General features: G+C 38.6%; 1 protein-coding gene across 1 annotated transcript; it reads left to right on the forward strand.

The window, feature by feature from the left end:
- The first annotated feature begins 1,129 nt into the window (after window positions 1-1,129).
- Window positions 1,130-12,476, forward strand: LOC137258716 (transcriptional regulator ERG homolog). The gene is made up of 4 exons (XM_067796409.1): window positions 1,130-1,400; window positions 1,847-1,906; window positions 3,339-3,413; window positions 10,944-12,476. Exons 1-4 carry the CDS (start codon window positions 1,328-1,330, stop codon window positions 11,474-11,476), a joined length of 741 nt encoding a protein of 246 aa, XP_067652510.1. The 5' UTR covers window positions 1,130-1,327; the 3' UTR covers window positions 11,477-12,476.
- Window positions 12,477-13,620: the final 1,144 nt, after the last annotated feature.

The raw sequence follows: 13,620 nt of genomic DNA on the forward strand, positions 1-13,620 counted from the left end.
AAAACATTTTGTAAAGACAACACATGCAGATAGTTTGAAGAAAATATGTGTCTTTAGATATGAGCTTTATTTTAAAACTTCTTTAAATAAAATAGAAGTTGACAAAATATTCGTGTTTCCTTCCGTCAGTCCTCACTCCGAATGCATAGTCTATATGAAGTAATTACTCAAACGTTGCTTACACGCTGTGCAAATTGACAGAAATCCTAGCTGATGTATCTTCTTTGTAATGATGGGCGGTGAACATCAAAAGCCAACACACCTGAAATCACCTGCCGTTTGATCAACGTGATTTGCTGGTCGATGTTTGCTACTTATTGCAATGACGTCACACCACAATGACCATATCACGTGACTATGTGGGTTACCACAATCGTTTGTTTACTGTGAAACTTAAGTTAATTACCACAAAACGGCATCGATGTTTCCACCAACTTGTAACAATACCACTTTACCCGTTTGTTCCCGTGTTATCATAACTCTTTGCCATAGTCAATATTGACTGTTTCGCCATTTTGTCTGCAAACAATGAAGGCACAACACGCAATTTACTGAGGTTAGAATAGGTGTACTACAGCATCAGATATCAAATTTGTTCAATACCGTGCCCAGAAATACTGCTTGTCACACCCAAAAGAGCATGAACGCCTATTTGAAGCTTCTTTTATTTCCCCTCGAGACGTATTCTACTCCTCACACACAAGGCTTATCTCACATGGCATACTCGGAAACCTTTTTCTTTGCAATGGCAACTTGCAGGAATCTGAGGAAATGGCGAATAGAATGAATCTACAGTTAAATTTGCCAGTCCTCGGAACAAAGTTGTCGAAATGGTGTTGCAAGCCCTTCTAGATTTGGAAAGTTGTAAACAGCGTCGCACGTGCGTGCCCCCGGTCGCCAAGCAACGCGTGGACGGAAGAACGAAATGACAATAGCGCGCGCGAGCTCCTTTGCCCAATGATGATCGCGCTGCGTATAATTGACGCGATGATTGGCCGGTGTGATTGGTTTTTGATTAAACATGACTTTAGTATAAATATCGACAGTCATAAATCAATGGAGAGTTTCCTCGCCCTATAGCAACGCGTTACGGAACTGATTTAAAATCCCGGCTTCTAAGTTTCCTCCCAATTTCCAACAAGATTTTCTTGTAACCGGTTCTAAGGAGCGCAGACAGTTCCGTTGGGAAATTGCACTTCGCACTTTTCGGAAGCGGGGTTGGAGAGAGAATAATTAGATACATAAGAACAATCACGAAGCCTACTACAACCGTGCCGGGTGTAGTGCCAGTGTGATTGTGGGTTGGTCTGGCTCGCGGCTTCAGACCATGCAAGGATTGAAGCAACAGGAATACTATCGGGCTTGCACCTTCTCCAGTCTGCCGGCCATGATGTTTCCTGGTATGTTCCGTAATTCACCTCCGGTTCCTTCTACCACCGGGGTTGCCTAGGCTACAAATGTCTGTTTTTTGTGATTCAAGATTTTGTCCTGCTTGAATGAGCGTATACCGTGACTTTGAAAATTGTTGTACTAGAGGCCGCCCACCGGATGAAAACAAGTATATTAGCTTTGAATATGTGGAGAGCTGGAAGAAGCGACTGCAGCACTACCAGTAATTTCCTCTTGAAGGAGCCTTATAATTTCCTCATCTTTATTGCCTCTTCCTCCACTTTCATCGGTATTTATTTGTTTAAACATCGACATTCTTGACGTGATGGCACGTAGGTGCTCTACCCAAGGCGGGAGGGGCGGTAGAAAACAATTCAAATGAATATTGGATTAGTGATTTGACTGGCACCAGTTTGAATGTCAGATGATGTTCTAGCGTTATGCTTCTTCTTTTCAGATCCATCATACGGGAAGACAGCTTGGACGCCTCAGCCAAGTCCTCAAAATCAGACTCCATGTAAGTACACAAATATCAGTATATAATGGATGTTGTATTGAACACGTATGATGATGAGTTAGGGCTTGACACAAGCAAATGATAACCTGTTTTCCCTATTTACATTGTCACCAGTGGCTAGTTCCTGTTTAAACAGATTTGTGTGTGTTTGTACTTTGGCATTGACGGGTAACACAAAAAGACAAATGTTTTTTGTGGAACTATGATATTGTCAATAGAGAGAAATTCAGGTGATTCTTAAGCTGAAACTCTAACTTTGCTCTCTATTTTAATTCATTAATATCACTTAAACAACATGAAAAGTAGGTACGATATCAGTAACAAAAATGAAATTATTATCAAATTATTCTGTTTTGTATCATATCTTCATTTAGTATTCGTTGAGTTGCCGAAATCTCGGAGTACATTTTTTTAAAATATCAGAATATATCTTACTTTCTTTTCTGAAATAATTCATATTCATAACATAGACAACACCTTATTTATTACGGGAAATACCCCTCTGATGACAAACAAAAAATTGACCAGATTTGTTGTTTATTTTTGCTTGAAATATTCATTGAAAGTTGGAAATTGCGCATCTGATGACAGCGACGATGTGAATTTGTACTGGGGACAAGAATTATTTCAACCACAGCACGGACATAATTGTAATTGCGCATCAACTACATTGTGATTATATTGACTCTAATTCAGTTTTGATTTACGGCTTTATTAATTATTCGCATCGTCATCATCAATATCATCATCGTCGTCATCACCATCATCCACATCAACAAAGACAATTTTCATTGTTTAATCAAGCAATATTTTCGTCTACATTTATATGCGCTTCGCGTACACATCTAATCAACAAGACGTTGACTCTTATGTTTTTCGCTATTTATACATAATGTACATTGACATAAATGTTTTCAGGCGACGTCTATAAAGATTTATATTGTGTATGTGACAATAGCAGGTGTAAAGTTTCTAGTGGCTATTCTATTGTGGACCTAAAGACCGGGTGTTTGCTGATGCCGTCCGCGGCTATTGAGCATGTTGGTAATACTCGTCTCTATCTATTGTGGCCTTCATTCTCACGCGTCTAAAGCAGGCTCTCCAAAATTGGTTTAATGCATTTCCGTGTGGCTAGAGCTTCAGACATAGTCAATACCGCACTCTAAACACATTTTGGTTCTTTTAATCTCGTCTGTATAAAGCTCCTGTGTCATCGATACAGAAAAATACCACCTTTTTCACAGCAAATTTAGCTTGGCACTACAGGCTGGATGGAACTGCCATGTGTGGATTTGCCCTCGGGTATACATTAAAATTAAATTTTCTGTCAGCAGATTGTTTGGCAAGTATTTGGCATGATCTCGTCCTCCGGGCAGTGATGTTTGACCCTGAAATGCACGCTCTGAATGGTCATTTCAATTCTTTATTGTAGGTTATCCTCACAATTCCCTGTCTGCAATTGCCAAGTCACCATTAGACTCCAATCACTCGCCTTGGAGACCACAGGGTAAGAATTCGATTTTCTCATTTTATTTTAATAATATTTTAATATTACGTTGGCATGGATACCAGATGACGGTATAAGCTCACATATACAAAGATTTACCTGAGTTGAGGTTGTTGTGTTTATCATTAATATACATTGCTAGGGGATGGTATTCAAGAGGTTTATTGATTGAGTTAAAAGACAAGGTAACCAGGAAGGTTATATTTACGGGGGTGTATTCTGAGGCATGTTTGTTTATGAATTTATTATTTTGATATGGAGAAGATTTCATAACCATTTCATAACGCTCTGGCTTAAAACTAGCAATCAAATATTCTCTGTATTGCTCACGACTATACACACGTTTCTCACAATTATGATTATTGAATGTAGTTCCTGAACGTGCAGCTGGATAAATTTGCATTAACAATACATTCCTTTAAATGAATTTTTTTCACAATTTTTACGTAATATTAATTCTTTTATGTGAAGCGTTTATCTCAGTTATTCTATTCTATCTCGAACATTGAGATATTGTATATTGTATCATGCATACACTGAAACGTGTTTTACGAATGACGACTTGTTGTTTATTACAATTAGCAACACATACTAGTATCGACTAGTTTGAATTTATCATCTTAAAGAATATATTTACTGACGACACTCAGTATATGTATTTCACCATCTTTCTGAAATACTCCTGTGCTGCCATTTTCGCCACTAAATTAGCAACCGCATTCAACTGTAGACGTTAAATTAAATAGTAATATAATGCTCTTTTTGTCGAAAGGAATATCAAGCTATTTAGTACATCATTTTCAGCAACAAATGACACAACATAAAATCCATTTGCCACTGCGATAATTTGTAAAATAAAATGAATGCTCTGTGCCCTGTGTTTGACTTCTAACCCGTGATATCCGACCCTGGTATTTGTTGTGACAAGTCCGAAGACCTAGTCATTTTGGCCTCTAACCACCGGGTAGATTGCTGCGACGTTTACCGTTAATTATTCCCAGGTGAGACGGGAGTATTGAATGTCGGGCCAAGCATCCGTGCCGGGCACTTCAGTTTTGTGACACGCGCCTTCATGCATACAATGGCCCGATACAATTACATGAGAATAGTGCCTTGCTTTCAGTTGATCGCTGCATAGAGCAGACCCGAGACTTGATTGTATTCTCAGTGACAACGCTATGTCGTGATCATGTATCAAAATAAATATCGCATTACTCTCCACGCAAGCACTTCACTGTCATCGATGACAAACGATGGATTTTGAGGTAAAAGTAACTATAATAATGAAAAACGGGATGGACCGTGTCAGATATTATTCATACATTGCATTGTACATCGGAAATGGAACATATCGTTCATTATGTGACAAGTTAATATTGATATCAGCGTTCAAATGTGTTTATAGTTTTATCCTTTATGTTAACGTCATGATTATAAGATTACGCGAATGCAACAATTGTAACGAGTGATAATTGCTCTATATTATATACACCGATTGTGTTATGAACAAAAATAAAAATTCTGAGCGTAATAATTTTGTATCGGAAAAATAATAAATATGTACCTCGGTCTCACCTTTCATACAGTAAGTGTATTTATGTGGTTATTTCTTTCAAGAAGTGAAAATTTAGATACACGTCTGTCCATTAACCAAAATCACACAGAATACATATAATTATACCGTATGCGTAAGGACAAACAAAATATTTTTCCCCGTATTGTTGTATTTTTTTAAAGTACACAACAGAGTGTGGTCACGCGATTAGCATTATTTCTAATACGTGGACGTATTAAACTGCTCTGTGATATTTGATTTAACACTAGATGATCAACGTTTGTCAGTCATGACGGTGGTCTATTTGTTTTAGGATATATCCAACGAGCATTTTTATTCTTCCATGAAAATAATTCATGTTACGTGAACAATATATGTATTTCTCTGCTTATGACTAGCATTTTTATTGTCATTAATATAGCGTCGTTTTGTTTTCAAATTCTAAACAGAAAAATCATTTTAATGATTATCCTGTCAGATAGTCTGACCAGAGCTCAGGCTTGCATTAGTATAAACACGTAAATGGAGCACAACCAGATCTTTATTACAAATATCAAATGTCATACTGTATGACACAGGCTTGATGTATTTGTTCATTTTGATCAATAATGCCTTCAAATAGCATACTTCAGCAATGCGTGTTTCAAGCAAAGTTTGTAATATGTAATAAAAGCCCAATATATTAAATTTGATTTCTACAAGAGTAGCCTATTGCCGCAGTTTTGAAACCAGGTGAATACTAAATCTTATCATTTTCAAAGCTTTTGTTTATGAATGATTCATAAACACATCTTGAATTAATTCAAAGTTCATTCCTTTAATGTGATGTTGCATCACTGGCCTCTTAGTTTTCTATTTGCTTAAATTGTAATTTCAAATTAATTTGATAATACGGGTTAATTTAATGAATACAAAACGTACTACGGAGATTATGCAAGTCTAGGACATAGCTATTTCTCCCCAGTCACGAAATATGTTATATTTCACACAGTCAAGCATGTCGTGTTCCATCATTCACTTGGAATAAGCATTAACACGTATGTCCATACACATCCAAATTTCGTTTATATCTTACATTTTCATCAACCAAATGTTTTCAAAGAGCGTTAGGGGAAGCAATATGTCTTCCCCTCCCCTAATTGTCAGCCATAATAAGTTCTTTTCACGACAGCTAATTTGATTCCCCGACTATTCACCATAGATCGGTTAATTTAGGCTTCGTGTCTTTAACTGATTTGAAGACGGGATATATTTTGCCGTGGTCATTGTTCTATTTAAAATAATTTCTCTCCGATGTGAGAGGCGGTGACGAGGGCGACGTTGTCACGCCACCGTAGGGTCGTCGCACGCACGCAAGCCACGCGGCCACGCGACACGACGCGCACAAACATATTCTTTTCTAATTCCTGCATTTAAACATCCTAATTGAGTTAGTTGCCTTGATTCTAACTGTCTGACAGAAAACTGATGCTCTGTTCTGATAACGCGATCCTCTAAAATGTCACGAGAAATAATGCGCCAGAAATTAACTTTACTCAACTACTCCATTAAGTAGTGGAACAAGGACCTACTTTCCATACGAATATTATTATCGGAAATAGTGATGGGATGTGATGGAAATAACAATCGATCGTCTCGAAATATATAGTGTCGTTTTATCTCAAATTTAAATTGTTTAAGCAGTTAACAATTGTAGTCAACAATAGAAGGTAATCCGAGTCAGAATTCCCACAGAAGGAATTATTACCATTTATATTTTGACATATTTTTTTTTCAATCGATACCAGCAATCTGAAACAAACTTCGACCACGTCATGCTTCCAGTTAACACAATTTCCTAGTGTTTTGAAATTATGAATATATGATCCATTTGGTTATGTAAAGTGTGAAATGATCCTTGGTTGATAATACGAAAATGATACCATATCGAATAAATTATAACATTTGTATCATTTTTTTATTTATTGGATAGGGGTGTTATTGTATATGAGGGTTGGTCCATGGTTCAGCTGTACGGCTTTACACCGACTGTATTGCTTCCAATAGTGTTCTGTCATGAGTTATTATACCGTTGTGAGAACCGTCTATTGATCCGCTATCACCACGTTATATCGCTGTTTGGACAGTTAAACCTTGTTCATTCACAGTTTACGAATTCAATAACTGTGTTATGAACTGTTTATATCATGCCATCGATGTTATTGCAAGAATTTGACAAAAAGTAATAATTCAGAAAATTAGATATTTATGCGATAACAACAAAGACAGGTCTTTAGCATGGTCCAAATGTATACAGACAGTGCAAATGGTGTAAAGATAAACTGTCAGACATCTATGGGGGGTTTTGGGTTTGCTTTGTTTTTAATTCCAATTGGCGCCAATTTCGTTATTCGTATACAAAAGTAACTTTCTAGAGACCTTTGATGTATTCGCATCCAGTATTTATGTTCTAGCGTTAATATCGGTTTTATTCTTTAACGAAATATACCTGTGACAAATAGGCAATAAAATGGTGGGTTGTTATGGATGTCGAACTAATCCTGATGAATATCATTTGCGTGATTCGTACCCAGTTTGGGATTTCCTTAGATGAATTATGTCACAAATATTCAATCATTTCCTTACTAAATAATATATTCTTTTTTTTCATTTTTGAAAACAATGTTACGTTGTCAACAGTAACATATTAAGCATCAGTCTTGTTTTATATTATATGTTTTTTATCATATGTGTGTGTATATTATGTGTGTCATAGGTGGGTTTGCAACGTTTCGTGGCATATAAATTTGCATGAAAGAATTAAAGGAAAGTAAAAAAAATATTGTATATACATCATGCAGGTTACTAGTAATATGAAATAAAAATGCAAGCAAATCTCGTTTCTACAGTAAAAAATGAAATGTTCTTTCAAGCAAATCAATGACCAGAAAAAATATTTCTCTACCTGATCACATACTGGTATATTTCGGAATTAGGCCACAATTACCAAAATGATTCAGTTCTTCTGGTGACAAAGACAATTCAGAGGCATTCATTTAGTTTTATGCCTGGTGTGTTAGGTGCATTTAACTTGAACGTTAATATCCTTTATAGTGGTTTATATGGGACATTGTATTTGATCATAATAGAAAATCCTTGGATTGTGCTTGACATGGGCGAACTAAGGACCGTGAAGCTGAGAACAATGCTTAGCATAAGTAGTGATATTTGTTGTGAGGTTATTGGCACCGTGAAGATACTAAGAACCTTCATATCGTTAACTTTCCACACAGCCTGGCAATGGGGCCAACGTTGGTAGCTATTGTCAACAACACAATGTGCTAAACCGCTTCAACAGAAGACGTGCCTCAAACACATCACTACCCTTATCATCACTTACAAACTGCCAAGAATTCATGCCATGGGCTCTTCGTTTAACAATTTGACAAATTCGGCTTTAATTCAACACTTAGTTGATGTAATAATGGGCGAATCACATTTTCATCATTTTCTGAATAACAGTCGACCTCCCTGTGTTTTGATTTTTGTTTTTCAAAGAAACACTCCCTTGTCCTCTCTTCAAACGCCCTCATCCTTCTGAACAAATTCTGCCACTCCCCTATATCCACCCACCCACAGCCCCACCCTATTTTTTACAAAGCCCCAACCGAAACTCTCTGTGGTTCCACACTAACTATGACGGTTGCCTTCCAAGCATACGACCCGCATCTTGAGATAATTTTACACTGAAATTATCAATTATGATCGGATGACTATATGAAGGTATTTAGGCATACAAGCACGTTTGTGCTATAGAGGGTTTAGTAAACACAATTAAACTGGGCGTGTCGTACCCCTGTCTGTCTGTAAGCGCGCACATACAAAGACAGCGCCTAGTCTAGTCTAGCTCTTACATCGTCTCTCTATACACCATTCCTCTCATGTATCGCTGCAATATAAGATGTGAGCTTAATGCATTTCAAGGATGACGATGAACTGTATATTCCCCGAGTGGGCATTGACAACCGTCAACACGAAACATCCTACTTCTTTCTATTTCATAGTCATCGCTGACATTTTATTGGCACAGGATCAAATGAAATTTATGAAAAAGGCGGAAATTAGTTTTCCGTGCATATCTGTGATAGAGTATTAACAAAATCTTTCACCAATGTAAGTGTCAGAAATCCCCTATTCATTTGTTAATAGGAATAAGACGAGACACTGGTCTTATAATTACCAATTTCGTTGTTCCTTTTTCCTAGAATAGATGACAATGGACTACTGTATTTTTTTCGGAATTGGGATTTATAGCAAGGAACATATAACCAGTATGAAGTATGAAAAGCAAGACGGACGTCACTGATGCTGATCATCACCGAAGATGCTAGCGTTGATATGTGTGAAACCTATTTAAGTATAGTATATTTAAACTTAAAAGGGAGTTAGTTAAAGGAAAAGACATATTCCATCTTTAGTTACAAGAATCAGAATTTAATTACAAAAATTCTTTAAACCCAACGACAGACTCGTTCAATTTTTTATGATTATTTGCTTGTCCAAGAAAACATTTCTGCTTCTAAAGTCAATGTTATCTCTCCGAAAATACTTACTTACATGTATTTTCATGTTGTAACACTTCAACTCATATATCTTCATGTCATCGCTCAAAGTATTACAGTCGTGTTCTCAGTACTCATGCTCTCATTGGTCCATTCTTATAGTCATTGTCACTAATACTTTATACTCATGTTCTAATTTCTTCATTGTTTATACGCATGATCTAAGCTCTGTTTCCCAATGCTCTCCACCTCCATACATATATACTCATGATCTCTATCCTCCATATTTGTGGTTCCATTTTCTTCATCCAGTCGTCTACCCGTCAAGATCCGGGTTAGAACTGGTCTTCAGTAACCCATGCTTGTCGTAAGAGGTGACTAACAGGATCGGGTGGTCAGACCCGCCGCTTTGGTTGACACATGTCACGTATCCCAATTGCGTAGATCGATGCTCATGTTGTTGATCATTTGATTGTCTGGTCCGAGTATTTACATATAGCTGGAATATTGAGCGTGGTTCCAAACAGCAAACCAAACAACAAAATTACCCTGACGTCATATACACCAATGAACTCTATCGTCAATACTTATGATCTCTTGTTCTTCATCCATACGCCATATATTATATTCAGGATGTCAATACCCGTATTCAGCTGCTCGAGCTATCTTCCCTCCACGTACATGGACGCACGTGGTGAACCAGGCATAAATTATTTCCCTCGTATATAGTCTCTTCAATACATTTGTCTCTACCCAACTTCTACACTTGCACACATGTAGAGTCATGATCCCCAGAGTACACAGACTGATAGGTATTGATTCCTGTTCTCTATGTCCTTCCATTACATATGAACACCAATAGATATATAGATACGTGCACTATGCACCTCATACATAGGGAGTCATGCTCTTCACAGCCCTCGATATAATAATGTTGTGCACTCTACGCCTCTCTCATTCCTCTCTACTCCTTATAAACGTATACCCATGCTCTCTCCTACATACATATATACCCATGCTCTCAACCTTCCTCTTTGCATATATACTCATGCTCTCAACCTTCCTGCATAAATATATGAGCATGCTCTCTACTCTCCTCCACACATATATAGCCATTCTCTCCACTCTCCTCCATAATGTATACTCATTCTCTCTACTCTCCTAATTACATATACACCCATTCTCTCCACTCTCCTCCATAATGTATACTCATTCTCTCTACTCTCCTAATTACATATACACCCATGCTCTCTACTCTCCTCCATAAATATATGCTCATTGTCTCTGCTCTCCTCCATACATAGATACGCATGCTCTCCACATTCTTCCATACATATATACCCGTGCTCTCTACACTCCTTCATACTTTTGTATTCATGCTCTTTACACTCCTCTATACATGTATACTCATGCTGTCTGTCCTGTATTTTCCAGGCAGCGGTCAGATCCAGTTGTGGCAGTTCCTGCTGGAGTTGTTGTCAGACAGTCAGAACGCCACCTGCATCACGTGGGAGGGTACAAACGGGGAGTTCAAACTCGTGGACCCGGATGAGGTCGCTAGACGCTGGGGGGAGAGGAAAAGCAAACCCAACATGAACTACGACAAACTGAGTCGTGCACTGCGGTACTACTACGACAAGAACATCATGACGAAGGTCCACGGCAAGAGATACGCCTATAAGTTTGACTTTGCCGGTTTGGCTCAGGCGATGCAGCCTGCAAGTGCGGACCCTACCTCCTACAAGTACCAACAGGACTTCTTTATGTCATCGTATCATCACAATCCTAAATTAAACTTCATGAACGCGCATGCGCCAATGCCTAACTCTTCGTCAAGCTTCTTTGCCTCTCCGTCAAGTTACTGGTCTTCCGGAGCCGGCGCCAACTTGTATCACAACATTCCCAACCACGCCATGTCCCACCATCCGTCACACATGCCGTCGCACTTAGGGACATACTATTCATGATCGGTCCCAGTAAATTAACGTCATCCCTTAATTAAAATGTTGGAACGCGAGTGTCGGGTCCTTTTCCCGAGAGCCAAGCCGTCCAGCTCTGAAATAAGACGAATCTAGACTTTCAGGGAGCTAAATCGACCCGTGCTTATCGGTAAAACAAATTGAATCATCGGGGTCGTGATAATTAATGGAAGGAAATGTTAGAGAGGGTGCGACAGATTAAACTCCCCTCAATCGATACCTGATTTTCGGGCCTCTTCTTTTAAAGAGTTCCCGAACTGATATGTATCTGCAACAGCGGAAGACGCAGACAAGAAAAATATTCTGCAATTAATTTTGTTCTCTCCTGATATACTTCAAGTCAGAGTCGCTATCTCGACGGCTGGAAAATTGGATTTCCTATCCGGCTAGTGACGCGACGTGTAGAAACATGGCATCCTCAGCATTATCGCTTTCTTAAGTGCCTTGCAGCCCATCTTTGTGGGGATAGTCCATTTGTGGAGAAATAAATATCCTCGATGGAGGAAGATTGATTGCAGTTGGAGGCAGAGGAGGGAGACTCGAGATGACATCAATGCTGCTGGTTGCACACAGGAAGGGGGCCATTCATCTCTGCTCACCCAGGCACCTCAGAGCGACCTAGGCCATGAAGAACAACAACAAACTTGGACAAACAAATTACAGCCGGTTTTTTAGCAGTGAGTGATGACATCAGGTTGGTGAGAAGGTTAAGGTGCGATGGTTCCTGGAATATTGTCTGTGGGCATATCTCCGGCAGCATCTTCTCCGACACCACAAGTTGTGGAACTCTGACTGATATTAAGGTACACTGTAACACCGGGTGTCCCGTGCTATTTGACGTCGTGTAGGACGCTGTAGTCCGAACATGACCGTTGTTATTGGACTTGTGCTATGTGACGTATTTATTGATCTTGTGATGTCTCGGGGGTTGTTAATGCTACCTCTGAATGCTTGTATATAACAAAAAATAAAATTGTACATATATTGAGCCAAGCCTATCGTTTCTTGATCGTATAACGTTAGTCTTTCCATGAGATTGGAACCGGTGTCATCTGTAGACAGAACGCACGCACCTTCTGATTGTACTAAGAATGATTAACACATGCGTATGACGTCTTTATGAGGCAAGTTGGAGTCAGATTAGGACACACTTTATGGATGAACAAATTCTTTGTAAAGGTGATGTGACGTTTCCATACAGAACCTTGTATCGTTGTTAAGCACGGTCGCAACGTCTCCTCACCTGAATGAAGAAGTTATTCATCCATAACGTTTGTCCTTATCTACTTTATTACGATATATTCAGAATCGTGCAACGGGCGTTATATTTAGCAGTAGTACCTTACGATAACCGAGAGTGTTTCATCGCTTTCATTTGTATGTCAACACCACTGATAGATGTTTGGATCTTGATGAGCATGGCCGCTGCAGCTGTTGGTGAGGCAGCTCTTTAGAGTAAAATACGTGGGTGCGTCCATAGGGAGGGCGTGCTTATCATTTTGGAGAACACTTGGTGTCCACATTGAGTTTAAGTTATCCATTCAAATGGTAGTCACTGCTTTTCATGCCCAGTGTAACTGTTCACGGGGTTACGTGATACCGGGGACGTCTAGCTGTGTTCATATTATATACATGTCAACTGGACAAGATGTGTTGGTAGCAACTTATTTATTTCGTCAGTTGAACGTTTCCATACACATTCTTGCTGCGTTCTCAAGCAGGATTCAAGCAGTTTTTTACCATAAAGGCAGTCTATATTGTCCTTCCAAACTTCAAAATGCCGCTCAAAGAAAATAAATATGTCCCCTGGATGTTTAGATCTTGTGACTTTAGGTGGACTTGTCGCTGTTGCTAGATGCTAATGCTATTTATCGATAGATTTACTTCGTGAAATTGAAAACAACTGACAAACAAGCTACGGCTTGTCTTATTGCCAGCATAATATTAAAAAACATTGCATGTGATATTGTGCTCAATGATTTTATGTCAAATTATTATCTGCTGCCATTCAGATACTAACACCGAGAAATGAGATCACAATTCAGTCTTTGAATTGTAAGATAACAGCTTGAACAATATAATGGTTAGTTGCATCTGCCAGATTCTAAATGTATGTAAGCATGAATATTATC

The sequence above is a fragment of the Haliotis asinina genome, chromosome 12 (assembly GCF_037392515.1).
Source record: "Haliotis asinina isolate JCU_RB_2024 chromosome 12, JCU_Hal_asi_v2, whole genome shotgun sequence".
In the NCBI taxonomy this organism is placed as follows: Eukaryota; Metazoa; Mollusca; class Gastropoda; order Lepetellida; family Haliotidae; genus Haliotis; species Haliotis asinina.

Coding starts and splice junctions, on each gene's coding strand:
- LOC137258716 (XM_067796409.1), top strand. CDS start 1,328: ATGCAAGGATTGAAGCAACAGGAATACTATCGGGCTTGCACCTTCTCC. Junction 1,907..3,338: donor TCCTCAAAATCAGACTCCAT/GTAAGTACACAA, acceptor TCTTTATTGTAG/GTTATCCTCACAATTCCCTG. Junction 3,414..10,943: donor CTCGCCTTGGAGACCACAGG/GTAAGAATTCGA, acceptor TGTATTTTCCAG/GCAGCGGTCAGATCCAGTTG.